The following is a 22303-nucleotide window of genomic DNA, read 5'->3' as shown; positions in this document are numbered from 1 at the left end:
GGAATAGAAATTCCAAGAATCAATGAAATGCTGGGAAATTCTTTAAAGAAAGTCTTTGTATAAATTCAAGGCACGTGCTGTCAAAAGCGTAACTTTGATGATAAAAAGCTAAGCAATATTTTGCTCTACCAGAGATATATATATATAACAAAGAACATTAACCAGTCTCTTGTTTTTATTATCTAGTAAAATAAACTTCAGTTTAAAGAAGTAAAAGCCAAATATACCACTGTAATCTGGTTATTTATAAGAAACACATTCCTTGTTTAACTATGTATCTTGAACTCATTAAAATGGAATAAAACAAAACATCTTAGAAATTAATTTAATAATACAAGGGTCTGAAATAATAAATCACCCTCTTTTACTTAGATTAATTTGAACACTCAATTAGTGGTTAGTGGTCAGAAAACTTTAGAAAGTAAAAGTTGGATGAGAAATTAATATTATACCACTGCCTAAATAGCATTTAGTATGAAGTGAAGACTTTCCAAAAATACTTTAGGGTGTAAAGCCAAAAAAAAAAAAAAAAAGAGAGAAAAATTAATTACTTAGAGATAATCAGAAAGAAGTTTCATGTACTTCTTAATGTAAAGAAAGTCTGAGGAACAAACAAAATATATAAAAAATGTGTTTTTTACCCCAAAACAAGAAAAGCACAATGGAATATGAGTAACAGTAGATGCTTCTGAATTGATTAAAAAAAAAAAAAGAATATGGAAAGTGAAGTAATTTGACGATGTATGGTACCCACAGCATCAGCATTCAATAAATATTAAAAGTCACAATGCATGTGCAGACTGATAATCTAAAAATAATTACTTATAGAGACACAGAAAAATAGCCCTGTCATTATCACCCTAAGATACCAAAGAAAATGAGATACAACAACGAAAGTACATTTCACTCTCCTAAGACAGGAAAGTGTGGTAGAATCACCGAGCACTGTTAAAACACTGGAAGATTTCTACAAAAAGTCTACAAGATAGATATATTTACTGTGGCTCTATAAACCTACCCACTCAAGTGACTTATTAACGTCCAGAATGAATACCTAGAAACTCAGAATCAACAAATTAGCAGCAAATTACAGAGAAAACAATCACATGATGCCTGCAATCCCATTTAAATAAAACTCCACTGTGAAAGAGCAGCAATGGAGCTGGCAGCGATTCTGAAGCAGCAGCAGCAATCCATAAAGCCTTCTTAATTTTCTTGTCATTTAAGAATTAAGCCACTTCCAGGTCACACAGATCCTACCAGGTGCACTAAATTGATGTCATTATGAGCCATCAGGAAATACCCACCGAGACCTATCCCAACACTGAGAAGTTTTGTTAAACAGCTGTGTTTTAATTGATTTGTATTATTTAAAATAGGAACAGTTAAAAGTCAGTTATCGGAGGTTGTGTAAAAGAGATGCCTCAAGACTCCAGGGAGACTGAGTTCAGAAGAAAGCCAATCACTGGAACTTCACTGGAGCACTTAAGATTATTACTAGAGGAAGCACAATTAAATCATCAGTTTATCAGCCATCATTATAAATCACCAGGCAACATATCAAGCCTCATTATTTAAGAATCCTTAACCAGTGACTTACTGCATCACTGAGAGTCAGAAGCAATCTATTCACCAAAAGGTACCCAAGGAGTTTTGTTTTTTGTGGTATTCTGATTTTTTTTTTAACTCTGAGACTTATCATGGAAATATAATGAAAATTCACTGAAATTGTCATATTTTTGCATGTTTTAGACATGCTAAAGGCTTCCAAATGAAATCAGTGGTATTTGGGATATGCAAAATGTGTATTGCACAGGCTCCTCTCCAGTGGGAGAGTGTTCCACTCCCTACAGATATTTAACCCAGTTCTCTCTCAGTGCTTGTGTGGGATCACATGAGGAAAAATAACCAATGAATTTCTTTCCACTCAATCCCATTCATTTACTTGTGTTTGGACAGCCTTCCTCAGGCATGTGGAATCAGAAAACAAGTTCCTCAAAAGTCTTGGTTTCCAAATTTAAAGTGTACAGTTCAGTGTTGGAAAGAATATATGTGAAAGGAGATATGACACATTGAATTTTGTATACAACTCTATTGCTTAGTTTTCCCACCAACTCTCTGTAGATGCTACCATTATCTTTAATAGAAAAATAAGAGAGTCTTTGTAATTTGCCCAAGGTCAGGCAGCTAGTAAGCGGTGGTGCTCAGAGTCAAAGCCCCTGTCTGGCTCCAGCACCTCAATAAAGGCTCGGTAAGGAAGCAAGCCTCCTTGGAAAATGGCTGACCCCAAGTCTGGGCAGGAATTGCACAACATGAATGTGCAACAACTTGTCAGACTAACAAGCAAGAAGCCAGCAAAGCTACTTGGGTCATACCAAAATAACTCAGGAACAAACTTAGGAGACTTTCACTGGCCAAAAATGAGGCAAATCAAACATCAATAAAGATAATTACCTCAATGAATTGAAATGCAGAAAACATTTATACCCATGAGTTCATAAAGATACATAAAAAAACTTTCTTGGTCACCTTTGGAGAATGCTAGAGAACCAACTCATTATCTTGAGAGCTAGAACATAAAGAGAAAGAATCAAGCATTTATCCTGCCTGCTCTATACAAAGCATACCTCAGATAACTAAGCTGGTGAGAGAAACTGCCTCATTATAGACGTAGTCCAGCTATACATAATGAATGTTAGCATTAGAACATCACCATTTTGCAACCCCCAACATGTTAGATAAATGGAATTTTACAGTAGGCAATAATCATCAGTGGCTGCTAACATCACAAAAAACAGTGATACCCAGACTTTATGTGCCTCCTGATGGAAATATCCAGAACCACCTATGAAGGATTCTTGCCCAAAAAAACAAACTTGAATCTGATCAAGCCTCAAGATCTAACTACCAGTTTATATAAAATACAGGTCAAAACACTAAACAACACCACAGAAATACAATTAGGAAAAAAAAATCCAGACTGTAAATACTATTGGACAAACAACCTTGTTTCTTCAACAAAAAACTATAAGGAAAAAAAGGAGAGAGAGGAATGAGAATCTTAGATTCAAAATGTCTTAAGAGATGTTAACTATTTTAATGTGTAAATCTTATTTGGATCTTGATTCAAAGAAACCATAAAAGAAGAATACGAAACAATTGAGGAAATTTAAACACTAATTGCTTAGTTAATGATATTAACAAATTATTTTAGTTGTGATGATAGAACTGTGGTTGTTTTTTAAGTCTTTTTTTTAATTACACGTTTTGTTTTGAGATAACTGTAGATTCACATGCAGTTGTAAGAAATGATACAAAGAGATTCCTCATACCCTTCACCCAGTTCCCACAATGGTAACATCTTACAAAACTAAAGTATGATATCACAGCCAAGATGTTAACATTAATACATTAACATTGATACAGAACAGTTCCACTGCCGCAGGTTCCCTCATGTTGCCTTTTCCAGCCATACCCACTTCCCTCCCAGCAACACTCCCATCTCTAGCACCCCCACACCCCCGGCAACCACAACCACAAATATGTTCTCCAATTTATAATTTTGTCATTTCAAAAATGTTAGATAAATGGAATCATACCCTATGCAATCTTGGGGGACTGGTTTTTTACAGTCAGCATAATTATCTGAAGATTCACCCAGGTTGTTAAGCATATCAATAGTTGGTTCTTTTGTATTGCTGAGTAGTATTCTGTGGGAAGGATATACCACGGAATACTTTTGTTTGTTTATCCATCCACCCTCTGAAGGACAAATGCGTTGTTTCCATTTGGGCTATTATGAATAAAGCTGCTATAAACATTTGTGTGGGGCCCTTACCTTTTAAAGACACATACTTAAATATTTACGGATGAGAGAATATGATGTCCAGGATTTGCTTCCCAAAAATTCCAGATTGGGTAAGATACCAACAAAATAAGATCGGCCATGAGTTTGTAAGTGCATTACACTATTATCTCTACTTTTGTATATGTTTATAATTTTCTATAATATAAAGTTTAAAAAAAAGAAGACAGTAAGAAAAAATTACTTATCTGACCACTACACACTCACATACATAAACACACACATCTTCAAGTAAAATTAAAGGCTTTTTTTATCTTATGATTTTGGCCCAAGATCACAGGAGTTCTTTACCTAAAATAGAGACCCCACACCTCCCAGCGATCATTATTTACCATTCACTCCACCAATTTAGGCAGATCCAAGTAGGCATCTGTTAACTTTCTTTCGAAAGTTCTTTATTAGGCTGCAGGGTTGAGATAATAGGTACTCCCTAATGTTGGACAAAAGCAGCTAAGTAATCATCCTAATCAAATGTATGAGATTCATGAGTGGCTTGTCTTCAAAGGAGAGGGCTCGTGTCTGACACGAACAGGTCCTTATCATCAAGACAAATGCTGAGAGAACAGAAGTGTGATTACTAAAGATGAAGAGCAACAAACTATATGAGCACAATCAAGCCTGAAAATGAAGTGAAATGTGTTTTATATTATGCGAAGGCTGCTTTTGTTTTTAAGCCACTCTGGAGGACAGGATGTTATTATCATGTTCAGTCTGCAAGCTAACAGTTCTTTAGTATAATACTGCAAAACGGTATCTACTGTTTGGTACCACCAATACTCTATCAGCCCATTCTCCCCTCGTGCTGTATCACACCCTCCCCTTCACCCCACTATTTTTGCTCCACATGGGGCCTTACCAAAAAGAAGACCCACCCTCTCAAAGATCTCCAGCAAAGAAGAGCACATGAATACCAACCCATGAACTAATCTGAGATGAAAAGCCAAGATCTCTGAAGGAAATATTCATGAGGACTTTCAAATGCAAGTAGTGCAATGGCAAGAAATGGGTTTCCATTGCCAGGTCCTTAATGCCTGAACACGCACAGCAATGAGCAATTCTAAAGCTTAATTAAATAAAGTGTGTTATCAAAAGTAGGATAGCTGTCCACTGATCAATTCCAATAAGACAAATTCAAAGGGACATCTAAATGTTTAGTTGTGTTGTAGCTTGGTTATGTCAAATATCCCTCCTATTAAATGGGCCCCACACTTGGTGTTAGAAATAGTAATGCCGGGGCTGGCCCCGTGGCCTATTGGTTAAGTTTGGCATGCTCTGCTCCAGGAGCCCAGGTTCAGTTTCCAGGCGTGGACCTACACCATTCATCGGTGGCCATGTTGTGGCAGCAACTCACTTACAAAATAAAGGAAGATTGGCACAGATGTTAGCTCAGGACGAATCTTCCTCAAGCAAAAAGAGGAAGATTGGTAACAGACATTAGGTCAGGGAAATCTTCCTCAGGAAAAAAAAAAAATAGTAATGCTTATTGTGATAGGATTTGGTCATTACTGCTACACTACAATAGGTAGGAAAAAGATGGTCCACTAATAGCCTGTCTATATGACACTGAAATGCCTATAAATTGAAAGATATTAGTCAATTCCATTAAAAACAATCAGTGTACAGATTAGTTCATTTGGTTGGTTTAGCAACTTAGGAGTTCTATCAATGGAAATAAATCTATTCGCAACATCATATTAGGAAACTAAGAAAATACAGCTGAGTTCAAAATTTTCTTCATAGGTCATGAGTCAGAACAGAGATATACGGAATTAAAATCCAAAACAACACAGACCACCAGGAACTGTGCTATAGGCTTGCATTAAGGAGATTAATAATACGGCTGCTAGTGACAGAAAAGGGAAAGGATAAGAATGGGCTCAGGAGCATAATGAAAAATGTAATTGAGAAGGAGCAGAGAAAAAGGCACTAAAGTTAAATACACTTATATTTTTGGATGCTCTCTTCCTCTACCTTTGCCATCTTCCTTTACTCTTAGAACCAAACATTTTCTGGGGCCTGTGGATTCTGACACTACAGTACACATTTCTGGACAGCTTGTGGTGAATTACAAGACATCTGAAGTTGAAAGTCTCAGCACTCACCTTGACACACTTAAAGGTTAATCTAAAATATTTTGCATAAAATAAAATGCTCTTGCCAAAAATCTTTATGGCTGATTTGCTTATACCTCTCATTATCCTTCTTCATAGCAACCACCCATGCCTGGTCTACAGAACTAGAGCTCCAGAGAGGGCCATTTTTGTGAGCTGAAGTGGTTTCAGAGAAAGGAACATAGGAGAGAACAAGTAGGAAAAAAGCAAACAGAACAAAAAGCGAAGGCACTAAACCTAGAAAGAATTCCAAGAACAAACTGCACAAGATGGGTTCAGGAAATGAATAGCTGTGTAGAGGCGAGGAGTACAAGAGAAGCTTGAAAGGGCAGGTTGGAGCCAGGAAGTGGCAGCCACTGAAGCCCAGAGGAGGCACTTGGACCACAAGCCATAGGCCCTTGGGGAGCTATTGCAGCTTTGCACATGGTTGGCACAAGTGCAGTGGTGATTAAGAAGATGTGACCAATGGTAAGGGGCAGGGAGGAAAGGAGCAGAAGACCAGAGGTAGGAGGCTTTACTAATTGTTCCAGGTGAGGCCATAGGGCTGGATCTAGGAGGGTGAAAGTGGGAGGGGAAAGGAAAGGACTAATCTGAGGAGCAGTGTGAAAGATACATATGCTCAAACTTAGTTTTGTCCTCAATTAAAACCTAGAAAATGGTCATTTGCAGTCATTGTCAAAGAACCACTTAAGAGATGCTAAGGATTCTTATGTTGATTGGGAGGTAAACTGTCATTAATATGATCAAACACATAAGAGGGCATAAAAATTCTAATGGCTGATAAAGTCATTTTTAAAGGAAGCTTTGATTAAGCTTAACAGAGGCTGAGAAAAAATAAGATTTTTGATATAAGTAAAAAACATTTTTAAGGAGACCGTGATTGGTTGCAAGGTGATGAGTATTTTTAAATTTCTAAACTAATTAACTGCTGATTTTAGCAAGGTAGTAATAATGACTTGATTGACAGATCAATTTTCTCCACTTTTTCAGATCACTATTACAAACCGATTATTAATCAAAAGTTAGTTTTTTTTGCAAATGTACCTACAAGTAAAATCCCAAAACATTACAGGTAACACAAGCTAAATCACCTATTTCTTAGTGTATATGCCCACTTAGTTTCTATTCTCATTTACTTAATGCCTTTTTATTGAGCGCCTAGTATACAATAAGTATTGTGCTGGTTCTGGGTGTACAATGAAGAGTAAAACAGATACAGTCTCTCCACAAGGGAGCACACAGTATAGTGGAGAAGACAGACATTAATTAAAAAAAAATTGAAGTATACAATTTAAAATTGTGATAAGCACTATGAAAGACAATTACAAGTTGCTATGAGAGCTTGTAACAGGGAGGCTAAACCGAGCCTGGGTTTGGGACAGTGTTTAAAGGAAACTGTCTTTGAGCCAAAATCTATAAGGATGCAGAGGAGTGAAATAGGAAAAAGAGTAGGGGAGAGAGAAGTAGAATAAAAGATGAGCAGAGGGAAAGAATCACATATAATAAAACAAAAACATTCTAACCTGTTGGGTGATAGTGCCCCACGGTCCCTGCAGCAGCCGAGTCTTATAGCAGTCATGGACTCCTTCCCATACGTCCTTCAGGGCTAAAGGTCTTCCATCTGGGAACGTGCATGGCAAAGACTGTCAGTCAGTAATCCATGTGACACAACGGTGCTTGCTGTCTATCTAAAACTACTGGAAGAACACTATGATTTTTTTAAAAATCGTTACTGGTATACATACTATTTATATATCCAAAGAGTGCTATATGAATTACTATTTTCTTCCTGAGGGAAACTTAAACATTCAAGCTTCTCTTCTTTGTAACTATCTAGCAGTTAAATTATCTGCTCATTCATTGCAGATGAAAATTCTAGGAATTTTACAAAATAAATAAAATCCAAATGTGTTTTAGAGAGAACTGATAGATACAAGCATGGGCAAAGGACCAGATAGACAGAATCCCATTTTCACAGGCATGCACTATGGATACATCTGAAGTCTTCATACTTCCTCTAGTCCTTAAATCAGAGACCATGCACACGCATCTTTCACTCTCTCACTGACTGAATATCTGTAATGTCAAAATCACTCTGTTGGGTACCACAGGGAATAGAGAGAAGGAAAACACACAATTTCTCCTAGTAAGGAGCCTACCATCTTACTAGGGAAACCATGATGAGTATATCAACAGCATATCAATAACTAAAATACTAGGTAGAAAGTGGTCGCTGCCGGAGGAAAACCTCAGTTCTCTGATGGTCCAGAGGAGGGAGACATGAACACCCAGAGTCAGTGGCAGGTGGAGTAAGGGGATTGTTGGCGCAGAGGGACGTGAGAAGGGGTTGGCATGAAGACGCTGGTGCAAGTTTTAATGAACAACAATTCTCCTTTTCTTTGTTTAAACAGCTTCAATTAATCACCTATTTTCTTAATCACTCAAATAATGTATTTTATGAAGACCGCTATGTCACAAGGTAAGTGGAGAAATAGATATCTAAGTTCAGAAAAGAAAGGAGAAAGAGGGAATTAGCTAAAGACTGTCAAACTACACACTGCTGGAAAGAAAGTAGTCTAACTGCTAGAATCTAGTGCTACTTGGCCCATTCAGAGCTATCAAGTCCTCAAGACTTATGAGTGTGCTCATTTCCTGAGGCAAGTGGACAATATTATTTAAAGAAAACTCATCAGCATATTAAATCAATAGATCCCAAGACGTATTTGATCATCAGGTGCAACAAAACTTGAGGAAATAATCTACTCAAAACCCCCCAACACCAAAAGGTATTGCATGCAGACTTATGGACTATAAGCAGAGATGTGGGGTGTAGGAGATGGGCACTAGATTTGGAGTCTGGGCTGAGCAGGAATCCTGGTGTTGGCACTTACTCTCTATGTGACTGCAAGTTATTTTGCTTTTAACTTTACCTATAAAATGAGGTTAATAATCCTTTTCAAATTCTCTTCTCGTGAGTAGGCTTCCATCAGTGAACACACCCAGGACTGTGTCAGGCACACAGTAAGAGCTTAATATACGTAGGTATCTCCTCCCAGCCCCCATTGCACCATTCCAGTAATTCTCATACTGCAAAGCTAAAAGATTCATTTAGAGACCATTATTTCTTAGAATTTTCTCATGTTTCTACACCATGCACATTGTGTTTGATATAGTAATATACTAACACCATAGGCAGGGCATTTCTCATGTTTGACCTGAAAAGTTGAACTTTTCCTCAACCTTTATTTTCAATAAATAGCAATAGAATATTTTGATACATTTTCAATAAGCATCTTCATCTTGGCATTTATCTGGCGGCAGGAGACCATTATCTTGTGATAAATAGTTTTATTCCATTGACATTTCCATGTCTGTAAAATGAACAAGATTTATTCATCCAATTAACATTTGAATGTCATGTTTAGCTACAAGTTAAAAACAAGCTGCCTTCAGTGTCTGTGTTATATTGTTTTCTGAATACATTTACAGAGTAGGGGCCAAACTTTACCCTTAAGATAAGCACTACACATCTTCAAAATAGGCACGTGCACATGTATGTGTGTGTGTGTGTACTGATGTTGGAGAGGGGAATAGGATCTTAAGTACTTCAGTGTGAAAGAGTAAACTAAACAATCAAATTATAAAAAGATGACATGCTTTTAAAATACTTTTCAGATGTCAAAGTTAGAAGAAATCAAGTTGTAGGGTAGTAAAATATTAGAACTGGTATAATTAGTAATATTATAAATAAGGCAAACAAGGTCATGGGAAATACACATCTGCCAAAATTACGCAGCCAGTTCACGACTGCACTGGAGCTGGACTTCAAGTCTCAGGACTCAGCTCAGCGCTCTTCCTCGCTGTCTCTGAGGGCGGAGGCCGCGTCTATCCTTTCACCTCTGCAGTCCTGCTGTGTAGTTCTAAGCCTCACTCACACAACGCAAGTGCTTTATAATATTCCCTGAATGAATGATAAATAAAAGAATGCCTTCCTTAACTGTTTTTCCTCTAAGACAGAGAAAGGCTTTTGCAGAGCTAGAGAAGAATGCTGGGTTTAATATCTGGTAATCAGTCATGATTTTAATTTTATTCCTTAAAATATTTCAGTCAACAATCTAAGGATGGAGTAAATGGTTTGGATATTACCACTGTCAAAAACCTGCATGCTCTGCTGGAAACATTCATACAAAATGCAATAATCAGAAGCCTCGCAACAATGTGGAGAGATCCAGGACAAACGTTATAGAATATTTTTATCAGATTTGAGGCTAGAATTGAGGGTATGTGCCAAAAGTTTTCAGACAACACCAAATTTAGAGGAAAAAAAATTAACACCTTAGAATACAGGAATTAAAAAATGATCTGGTCAACCTAGAATAACAATCACAAGGAGTTAAAAATTAGTTCAAAACATAAAAAGATGCATGATACTCCTATATGCACGTTTATAAGAGTGTTACCCACTTGCTACAAAAAAGAACTGGGTTTTTTAAGTGAATGGATGTGATTGCATTCTCTAACACATTTACAGAACTGTTTAAAAACACATGTATTAACGATGAATAAACGAATGTTTGTGCAAGCTACTTTTGATAAGAGCGTCAGTCTCTCCAGCGTCTGCTGGCCATTTACACTATAGAAGATCCGGGTAATATAGCTTTGATTCTCACATATAGATATGACAATAGTACTTAATGAAGGATGATGTGGGTTCTTTTCCCTAAGCCTGCATCATCGGTTTGCCTAGTCACAGCTCACACCTTCACGATCAAAGACATAGAAAAGTTAGTTTTGTGATCTTTTATACAAAAACAAAACATTTTGACATAATCAGCAATATCTTCAAAACCATCCCATACACTATTGATGCCTAAAATATATTCAAATATGATTGTGACTCTAATTCTTCCAAAAACAAAATGGAGCCTTCAGAAATCCTACTGAAATCACTGAACTGAGACAGTCAAACACATAAGGAACCACATCATAGAAACAGAGCTTAAATATGGCAGAAACTTGAAGAACTTTGTGATTTTGTATATATCTATCTATTTATGAAAACTGAAGACCCAAAACTTTAACTTAAAATTAAAATGTGGGCTTAACAAATACCTGGTTAAGCTCACGAAACGCATTATTATGTGCCTTCATGTTCAGTTGAAGGCATGTTCAATCAGGAACTTGAAGCCCCGTTAAGAAGGTCTATTTTTTCTGTCTGGCCTCAGTCAGAGGAGATATAAGCATACTCAATCAACAACTCCCTAGTTTCAGACCCAAGATATTCGATAGCATCAATTTTAACATGCTTAGAAATCTCATTAATCACACGGAGCCTGAGAAGCTCAGTAAAATCCCTTGCATGCTTGAAAAATTGATGGAGAAGCCGAAATAATTTCAGCAGCAACCCACAAAGTGAGCACCGTAAATTAAGGTCATTTATTTACCACGTGCTTATTGAGTGCCTACTACGTGCACTCAGAGTGGGATGATGTTACCTCAGTTGATAAAACACATCTGAGCTAAAGGAATATTCTGTCAGCAACCTAAAGTGTCAGTGACAGAAGAGGAAGAGACGGATGAAAAATAGAATAATTAAAAAGTACAATCTTTAGCAACTGCCAGTAGCATTTAATTTAACATTTTCATATAAAATCTCTCAATTGAATAATAACCTACATGTCAAGTAATCTATATATTACTCAAAATGTGCAGCTTTCTAAATTAAATTTCTCAGGGCTATTAGTTTCCATGAATCAAATAACAGCGTGAGATATTCCGCTAGCACTACCTAGCTCTAGTGCAAGCACGCACAAGTCACCTTTGTCCTACTGTGCATGGTTTCACTACAATTTCATGACTCTCAAAATGAAGATTAGAGAGAATATAAATTGTTTAGACTAAACTTAAGAATAACGCTTTCAATGTGGTCACTAGAAATAAAAAGGAAAGAGTGGATTTTTCACGATGAAGTATGTCAGTATTCAATATATTGTCTTCAAGAGAACTTCCAGGGATATAAAAATTCATGTCACACAATAAGGCAGAGATGATGCTCCACCAAAGGGGAAAATTCATTTTTGCTTCAGTGACAAAATTATATTGTGATATGAAATGAGTGTTAATTGTTCATGTACATTCATATCAGCTACTATACTGGCTAATTCTGTAACTTTTATTTATCCCTACATACATTTTTAGCATTTTGTATCTTTATTAATCTCAGGAAATCTGAATGAAAATTCCAAAAATACAAATTGTGGCAACTTATTTTTACTTACATATGGCACCAATTAATTAATTTCACTTAGATGTTTCTTAAATGTTGGTTGTCATTTGAATGACAGCGTTGTGCAGTGAAAAAACAGGCTATAGAGTTTGTCTCAACTCCTTAGTTTTCGTGTACCCTTGAATAAATCATTTAACTCCTCTGGGCACTCAGTTTTTATGTCTGTGCATGAAGATAACAGTTTCTACCTTACAATGTTACTGTGAGGATCAAGATACAAAACTCAGCTGGCATTACTGAAAGGCATTATGTGCCAGGCCCCATTTCATACATTAGCCCACAATCTTCAAAACTCTATGAAGTCAGTATTATTATTATTATTACTGTCTCAGTTCTTTTTCAGATAATCAAAGAAAGGAAACAGAAAGTTCAGTGACTTCCCCAAGGTCACAGAGTTAGTAAGGAGCAGAGCTGAGAATCAGAACCAAGGCTCTCGGGCTCCAGACCCTACACTTTCCCCACTACCCTGTGTCTCTGTACCCAGCAACTCTTTGTAAACTATAAAGGGGTACACACATATTAGTTGTGTTGTTGTTGTTGTTGCCACAAGTAGTCTCCACTAACACTGCCTAACCTAGGAGAATCTAGAATTTTGCCTTTCCTGGGTTTCTTACTAGGTCTGGCCTGCCCTTTCCCTCACCACTGCCTGGACGAATCCCAAGGCCAGCCAAGGCCTCTCCTGATCAACCAGCTCGAGGTAATCTCAGCCTTGTGAGCCCTGGTGGCCATTTTTCCCCCAGCCTTATCGAGATATAATGGACATATAAAATTGTGCAAATTTTAAGGTATACAACGTGATGATTTGATACACATATATCTTGGGAAATGATTACCACAATAAGGTTAGTTAACACATCCATCACCTCACATAGTTACCTTTTGTGTGTCGGTGTGGTGAGAACATTTAAAATCTACTCTCTTAGTAACTTTCAAGTACACAGTACAGTATTATTAACTATAGTCACCATGCTGTACATTAGATCCCCAAAACTTATTCATCTTATAACTGAAACTTTGTACTCTTTGACCAACATCTCCCCATCCCTCAGCCCCTGGCAACCAACCACCAGTCTACTTTCTGCCTGGTGGCAATTTTTACCTCTCTTATGGCCCATAACATATTCTGCTTATCACCGTGAATTTCAGACCTGTCTTGTGTCCCTCACTGGACTGTAAGCTCCTTGAGGGCATCACCCATCTCTGATTTCCTTTATTCATCTCTGCATTCCAGAATATCTTCATGCCTTGTGCATAAATATTTTCAAACGGTTGGACAGATGAAAGTTCAACATTATTTCCAGAACAATTAGCACAATTATTACTAAGAATAAAGACTGAACAATTATGATAAAAATTCATTTATTAAATGTTTTCCATTTATATTTAAAAACCTCAATCTTATATAAATCCATAGCATTAAGTAGATGCAGATTTAGTGGATATTTGATTTTTTAGTATCCAAACGTACTTCCAATTTTGGAGAGAAATTCCAAAGTAAGTGAAGGCAGAGCCCCATTTCACACCATTAAAGCCAAATGGAGGCATTCCCTCATCCTGTCATTCTAATGCCTTCAACTGACTCTATGATCTACCCTTCCAATAAGTCCTTCTCTGCTTATCACAGTCAGGTTTAACTATTTGCAACCAAGTATACCTAACATAGCCCAAGTAAATGGTTTAAAAGTCTTGCTTAATAATTATCTATTTTCAAAATTATGATCCCAAATTTTTTAAATGTTGTGTATTTATCTAGTAATTCTGAGTAGAAAATAAATAAGATTGTTTTAATTACATGAGAAAGTTTATGTATGTTATAATCTATTTTTATGAAAAACATGCCCAACAGCACAAACAGGAGTGATTTTGAATCACCTTAAACTGTTCATACGCTGTGTTAAGAAACTTACAATAATGCAGATGATGCTCTAACCTCTCATTTAAATTAAGTTAAACACTTAACCTAGTAGAAGTACATATAAGACCTTCTTGAGGAATCTCTTTTAATCAGAAAATGTCCCAAGGGAAGCAATACTGAGTCCACAAGATACCTGAGACATCAACTCTGAGATACCATTATTCATCGGAACTCCAAGGACCATATCACCAGATGAACATCTACAACCTTAGTCCTGCTGGTTCTAAAGCAGAAGACACTCTACTTTCAATTCCACCCAAAGTATTCTGAAGTTTTGATTTTAACCTCTTGACCTGGTACCGCAGTATTCAGCATTTTGGACTCCTGGTTCTTTTCAAATCTCAGTAGCCCCAGAAAATGGACCTATTGCACATGTAGCAGCAGCTTGACTATCCACCCAGCCTTGGTCCCCTTCCCTTGGAGAGTGCAGTCTCCACTTTCTCAGCACAGCACCTACTACGAACCTGAAGAACTCTGCTCTGATGACTTTAAAGGAGGAGAAAAGCAATAAACTAGTTTCAAGTTGTGCAGTGATTTTTTCAGCATATTTGAAAAATAGGCTGCATTTTTGTGCTGTCCACACAGTAGGCACTCATGTATGTTTTAATAGACATTTCAAACAGGGCTCATTTGTGAAAAGCAAGCAAAGAAATGTTTCTTCCTTACGAACCACAACACAGACACGCATCTGTCCAGGAAAGCTCCAGTATAGTCTCTTGTAGGTAAGAAAATAAATTTACTTACCTTGTCCTCTTCCTGGCCTCTGGATCCACTTAAAATCTGTTGCTTTTGCGTATGTGATGTTTTGTACTAACACAGGTTAAAACAAACCTTTTGGTTAATTAGCTGTCCCCGTAGTTTTGTTTCATATTCTCTAGCACCTTTTCTTTAGTATGTTTTTAAGTCAGGGCTTGATTTTTCAGTGCGATTCTATTTCCATCATACGTCTTAACCCAGCATCCTACTTCTACCCTAATTCCTCATGAGGTTTCAAACATTGACATGGTTCAACACATAATTCTCATTAAATTTCCTCTACTATTTGAACTTTTCAGTTTGAATATTTTGAATTAGTTAAATAATTTTTCATTATTTTTCTTCATAACTTTCACTGTTTGCTCTTCAAATTTCATTTTAATCCCTAAAATCTCTTTTTAATCTCCCAAAATTCATGTTCCATTTCATTATTATGACTTTGGCTAGATTTACGAACTGTTCACATAAATAAAAGTGGCATATATGAACTTTCTTTAAAATTCTCTACAAATAAGACTGTAAATTAAATTATCTGTCAAATAATTCTCTATTTTCTGCTCATTATAATAATTAAATAGAATCATTTTTGCCTCAGTCTTTAAGTACCTCTCTAATGCACAATTTTTTTCCTGTTCAACAAGCTGCCTTAACTCTCACTGTACTGGCAATGGTAATTTTCCCCTGAAAATATGTTCTTTCTAGCTCATTTCCTCTAAGAGGTTATTATAAAAAAATTTTAATAATACTAACAATTCAAAAAAACAAGCCAAATTCCTTTTCTTAAAATTTCATTCTTCATAATTTCTTCTCACCCTTCACTTACCCCTCTTTCTGTTTTACTCAGTCATAATTTTTGCTCTAGGAAATCACTCCATGGGTCCCATTCACTTCCACTCAATCTCTTGCACTTTTTTTTATATCCTCCAACCCCTTCCCATCCATTTCTCTTCCATCATTTGACCTCAACATATCATTTCAACCATTTCTTCCACAATTCATCTTAAGGAAACTCCTGCTCCAAACTGGCCTCTCTCACTCTTCCCCAAATACACCGTGCTCCCTCCAACCCCACAGCCTGCACTCACTCTTCTCCCCTTCTCAGTGCTCTCCCAGCCTCTTCAGAAAAGCCAGCCTGTTACTTCCAGCAAGTTGCTGGAAAGAGTTATGGATATTTCACTTTTATTCTCCAACCCCATCTTTCCTGTTTTCCTGTCTTTCTCTTCTATGCACTCCAAGACTTCTTCTTGCTCTAGACCATGGACAAGCTTCTTCCTCCTCCTTGATGATTTATATAATGCTCTAATTCCAAACTTTCCATTATTCTTCCTTTATGCTGGCCTTTATCTTGGTTTGGCTCATGCTGCCTTTGAGAAGGAATGATTCTTTGGCTATTTCTTTTGCCCCGTTTCTCCAAGAGCATCCTTCAGGTGTATAACAAGTGGACAAATCTTCCACATGAAATATCTGGGTTACATTTTTAATTCTGTACCCCTACTCCCTGGGCCAACAATAGAATGGATCTCTAGAATAAACAGACATTCAGTTGCTGAATGAAAGAAATGTTTCCTTCCCTATTCAAAAGCAGCCCTTCTGACTAATTAAAGAAATGTCAAAATGGTTCCCAAAAAGGATCCATATGTCAGCCAAATAATTAAATATTTTGAAAATGAGAAGAATCACTTGATCTTCTTTTCAACAGAGATGGAGAATAAAGGAAAAGGAAAGAGCCAGGGAAGAAATAAAACAGAATTCAAGCTGAAATAAATATAGAAATCTCTAGTTGTAATGAAAGGGAGAACAAAGGAAGCTTAGGACTCTGGTGAAGCCAAAAGCCATTATGTATATGCCTAAGGTTTTACCACTTTTTTAACATTTGCCATCAGCTTGTGACCAAAGCCAAGCCCCTAAAAGGGAAGCTGAAACATAAAAAGCTGCTGGAATGATCCAATGGGGAGTAGACAGAAGCCTTCAGTATGATACAAATAAATCTTTAACACAGTGTGCTTAATAATAGCTGGGGGAAGAATGGGCACTCAAAGATGTCAATGCTTTGTGAGAATGGACTTCATAAACTACAAAGCACTATTTGAATGTAGGCTGTTTAATATTACTTGACAGAGGTGCAATTACCTCCCACCCACTGCTGTGTAGCAAATGGTATTAGCACGTCCCACCACGTCCCACCACCTCTCCCAAACCTAAAATGGCAAGAGTAGTTAGGGGAAAAAAGAACACGGGGAATGAGTTATTTCTTCTCATAAGTCTGTTACCCCGCAGGGAGCTGAGCTCCTTTAGGTCCAAGTAGCAGAGATGAGAGGCACCCAGAAGCAGACTGCTGTCTCAATACGGCTGTCGGCCTTCCAGGATCACATAAAAATACGTGTTTACAGAAGTGGGGCTGCTGTTCAGCTAGTTTGGATGCCCACCTTTGAGTCCTCAGGACTTTCCATTTTCCTTACTCAACTACTCCTGCAGTCTCTGAGAAGTATCAGACTACACAGTAAAGATATATGGATGGTTTGAGTCCTGAGTCTCCTGGAGACAACAGCATTACTCTCTTTCTTATAACTCATCAGAGCAGCTCAAATAAGACACTATCACAATTTTCCATCTTTAGGTTGTAAGCAGAAATGGTTAGAAATTCGTCATTCTTGGTTCATTCAATAAATACTTGTTGACGCTGTGCCACAGTCAATACCGTGGTTATCAAAATGAGTGAGACAAATAATATATGTCGTATAACTATTACACATACACACAGAGCCATGAATAAAGCTTATTACTTTGTAGGTTGTAGGCACTCAATATTAATTTCCTTCCTCCCTCTTTTTACCTTAAAGCTCTACCTTCTAGCTTACCATTTCATAGGGGACGAGTAAACAAACAATTCGATTGTAGTGCAACTTGTGATACGATATACGATATGATGTGATGTGACGTGACATGGGAGTGACAAGAGGAGGTGGCACATTAGCTGAGTCTTAGGCAGTAGTTGGCCTGGTAGACACTAGATAATACAGAGGAATAAAGGGAAATCACAGTCGAAAGGATTTGCATTTCAAGAAACAGAATAAAGATTTCTTCTGGAATCTAAGCCAGTCAATAAAAGAAAAGGTAATGGCAATTTAAATGGGAACTACTTACTACTTGCTTGTCCTAAAAAAGGAGGTATGGAAAGAAAATTCCGAGCAACCAAAGAAAATAATTTTTACTAACAATCAAATGCAAAAGAAATTCTAAATATCTGTCAAAAACAAAGCTAAGTGAACTATTTTTGAAGCAACAAAAAAAGACCCCTGGGCAAGAAATTTTATAGTCATCCTCTTTCTAGGTCGGAACTCTCTTAGAATGAGACAAAGAAAAATCTGGACCTGGAATAAGAGGAAAACGTTAGGAATCCATTCACCACACTGACAGAGACTTGTTTAACAAACAGATGAAAGGCCAGAATAATCAGACATCATAGGAAAAGGGAACGGATTGAGGGGAATAAATGAAAAATTATGACTCAAGTAAAGGGCAATACATTTTTAGAACACCCAGTAGGTTAAGTTAGGTAGGAAAGAGAAAAGAAATTATGAGACTCTGATAAAGGAAAGAACCATTTTTCATGTTTCTCCACAAGAAAACATTCAGCGTGCTCTGCAAAAATTAAATTTGATATTTTAATGTACCTGAATAAGCTCTAAATGAATTCTGGAATTTAAAAATTCCGAATACTCATTCTATGCAACACAGAATGGAGACGGGGAAAACAAGGAATGCTTCCATATAAAATAAATGACTTGTTTTGGTTTTCCTTTATTAAACATTAATGAAGGGCATCTTAAAAGTATATAAATAGAATCCAAGAATGCTAGTTTTTTTTCAAGAAATAGAGAACCATCATGAAGAAAAGATCTTAGGCAGTACACAAATTTCATTAGCATATAATTGGACTTACAGGAACAGTTACTGTGCTGGACTGTAAGGGGAGCTGTGGGCACGCAACAGCAAAGTGCTCGTCTGCTCGCAGCCACCGGCCTCGGCAAGACCCACTTCCAGCTCGAAGCAGTCATGTTTCAACACCTCCAATTCCCCAATGCTGACAAGCTAAACAACTTGTTTTGTCTCTGGGAGCTCTTCTCTGGTGATTAACTGCTTATGGTGAATACTAATTATAAGAAAGTACAGGATTGAAGAAGTAGTGTCCTATTTCCTCTGCCTATAGCCTCGACATGTCTTTGCATTGAGAAGGTACTAGGTAGAGCCATCGCAAACCAAAATCAAGCAAGACATTTTCCTCCTCCGTCCGGTAAATAAATGTATCACCTTCTACTTTTTAGTGTAACTCAGTTCACTGACAATAAACTTGCTTTAACTCTGGGCTCCAACCCAAAGAGAATTACAACAAAGTGAGTGTTTTAAAGGCCTGTAATAACTACACGGATAAATCTGCAGCAAGAGTTGGTGAATTAGTGAACTATCAGTGTCCTCAATTCCCAACATCCCATGTTGAAAATTTACCCCAAATTGTCAGTTCTTAGGAACTGCACCTCAGATTAAAATCTTCTCACCAGGGATTCTATGAGAATTTGTTCTTGTGTTTTAAATCCTAAGTGCTTGTTAAACCGCCAACACTGCAAAATTAGAGACCATTAAACAATATAAGGCAGCAAGTGATTAAATCTACCAAATACACATTCAAAGCAGCTTAAGCTACTTTTTAATTAAAAATAAAATATCACTGGCTAAATTCAGATGTCTTAGCTATCCAAAAAAAGTTAGAAGGCCGTTCAGAATGCAAAATGCTGCTGATAAGGCCAGAGAGAAGGGGAGAAATGGAGTCCGGGTGGGCTGTGGAGGCGGCCACTCTTGTTCCTGAGCCCAGAGCCATGTAGTTGGAGGACGCGAAGGTGGGAATGAGGGCTGCGCTGCAGGGTGAGGACTCCAGGCAGCTGCTGATTAAATAAGCTTTCTTAGCACAGGCCTCCGAGGAGACAGGGTGTTCCACCTTCTTGGCAAGGGGAGTGGGTTGAGTAACAGCATCGCAGGAAGCTAAGCATTGGAGATGTATAGACGGCCAAAGGAAATCCTAGTGCTGTTTTTAAGTATAGCTTAAACTAATTGATAAATGGTTCTTGAAATGAGTATTAACGTTTAGGGAAGGAGGCAGGGGGGCTTTTGAGTGAGTGGGATGGCTTGAGAGTGAAAGAAATTTTTACTGTCAAGTTAGAAGTAAATAAACAATGTAGCTTTAAGTTGTTCCAACTTGTTTAAAGTAAAGAAAAGAAAAAGAGCCAGGGGGCTTAGTCAACCTTGGGCAGGAGGCCAAGAATCTGAAGATCAGACTGAAGGCTGGGATGATATCATTCACTCTGCAGTCTTGATACTCTTCCTAAAGCATGAGAAAATTTACTGGTAAAACTTTACCTCACCCACAGTTTTCTTATTTTTAACTCTTTTTTTTCTCTCAAGAATAATTTTCCAAATCTGCTTTCTGCCTTATATGCAAATGTTATGAATTTACATTTAGCTTCCGACACGGTCTTACCTAAAAAGCTTGCCCTGAAGTAAAGCACGGGCACTTGGTAGCTACAGGAGTACAGGACATGATACTCATATTTAATCACGTCGGTGGCCGCCATGGTCTCAGGCACTTCAAAATCATCCAGGGGCAGCTCTAAAGCCTCCTGGAAAAAAGCAGAAACAAAAACAAAATGTGTTTGTCAATAAAAAAGAGTGCACTAACACAGAGAGGGAAAGACAAAGTTTTCTTCTTGCAAAATAACAGTTAAATAAATATAGGGCTACGAAATAAGGAAAAGGGAGTTTCCCACATACATGTTTAACATTTGAGTCCTGGGTAAATAGTAAAACCAGAAAACATCAGCATTAAGTAATTCCAGATTGTTTTTGAGAGACAAGGCAGCTCTGGGTAAAGAAACAGGAAGGAAAAAAAAAAGCAGAAAGATCTATTGCAACAGCGGCTCTGAAAAATCTTTACCGTACAATTTTAGCACAAGATGATGGCTACACAAGCTACTTTTTTCCCTACCTGTGAAAGCTAAAAACATCCTAACAATTGAACAAGAGGCTGGGAAGCGTCCCTAAAGATTCTATTGTACTTGCCAAGAGATGATTCATTGTGTGCTTAACAGTTCCCAGTTCCATTTTGAATAGGAAAGTTATTTTGCAAGAGGTCGAGTTTGTTAGGTACATTTCAAAACCTGAGATGAATCTGTTTTCTTTATTATTGTGCTATCTTTGGTATATTTCTACAATAAATCTGATTTATAATAGAGTAGAAGGCAAATATTAATGTTGATTTAAACAGGGTTTTGTAAGCAAAGATGGTTATAGCCAGCTCGCTTCTCACCTCATCATTCTTTATTGGTTGATTTTTTAATTATGTGTGGGGGTTTCTTACGAATGTATCTTAATGTTTAGAAGCAATTAAATGGACGTGTTGAGTCAGAACCTGGTTCCATTCACATTCACTTATTTATTTTCATTGCGTTGAAGAATTTCCTTTGAAATTAATTTAGTAGAAGGAAAGAAGCAGGTTGGATTGGCTCATTTCTACCTCTCATTAAAACAGTAACAACAACAATGAACAATTGGGAAGAGCTACAGGAAAGATTTCAAACTTTATCAATATGAAATAAGGTTTCCTGTGGAGATAAGTAAAGCCACAGACTGCTCTCCAGATCGGTATCTGCTTTACTAATTCCCCACTCACAGTCAGTTCACTGGGGAGATATTACACTAGATAAATCACAACTGCAGATATTTACAAAATAGTTTTTCACTAAACTCCAGTACACACTATCAATTAAACACAACAAATTAAATAACCAGAGAGAAATCCCTGAAATAAATATTCTGGATATCGAAAATTAATACAGTAGCACGAAGAGGTTTTTCTATTTATTTAAATTTTCATTAGGCAAAGGTATCTATATCTTCTTTCAAAGCAATTCTTTTGATCAAATTCTTTTTTTCAGGTCAAAGATTATATCTTTGTGATAAACAATAATTGCAAACACTGCACAAGTACATAAAAAGTGAAATTCCCCTCATTCCAGCACTTCTGTATCTCAGATTTATAACCATTTTTAACAGGTCAATGTGTATTTTTCCAGACTTTTTAATTTTTTAGCCTACAAACACATACACACACATACATCCACCCACCCCTCCATTGAATCCTGCTATATATACACATGTTCCTTGGTTTGATTCTCTCACTCATGGACACCCTACCACAAGCTGCCACCTCAGTGCTGTAGGTCTCACTCCTTCTTTCAATGGCTTCACTGTATTCCATTGTATGACTATGCCATAGTGTTGGGGTTTTTTTGAACATTTCCATATTGCTAGATATTTTA

At 37.1% G+C, this 22303-nt stretch overlaps 1 protein-coding gene across 5 annotated transcripts in view; it reads right to left on the bottom strand.

Annotated features, from left to right (window-relative positions):
* Positions 1 to 22303, bottom strand: part of ATG10 (autophagy related 10) — a 219164-nt gene that overhangs the window by 55244 nt on the left and 141617 nt on the right. For all 5 annotated transcript variants that reach the window (XM_058524837.1, XM_058524733.1, XM_058524678.1 and 2 more), the window contains exons 4-5: positions 20467 to 20605; positions 7500 to 7597 (exon numbers count right to left, since the gene is read on the bottom strand). In XM_058524837.1, the coding sequence (XP_058380820.1) occupies positions 7500 to 7597; positions 20467 to 20605 (237 nt within the window). The remainder of the gene's footprint in view (positions 1 to 7499; positions 7598 to 20466; positions 20606 to 22303) is intronic.

The sequence above is a fragment of the Diceros bicornis genome, chromosome 1, assembly GCF_020826845.1.
Source record: "Diceros bicornis minor isolate mBicDic1 chromosome 1, mDicBic1.mat.cur, whole genome shotgun sequence".
Classification (NCBI taxonomy): Eukaryota; Metazoa; Chordata; class Mammalia; order Perissodactyla; family Rhinocerotidae; genus Diceros; species Diceros bicornis.
Note: the sequence above shows the minus strand (reverse complement) of the source record. Positions and strands in the feature narration are given on the sequence as shown.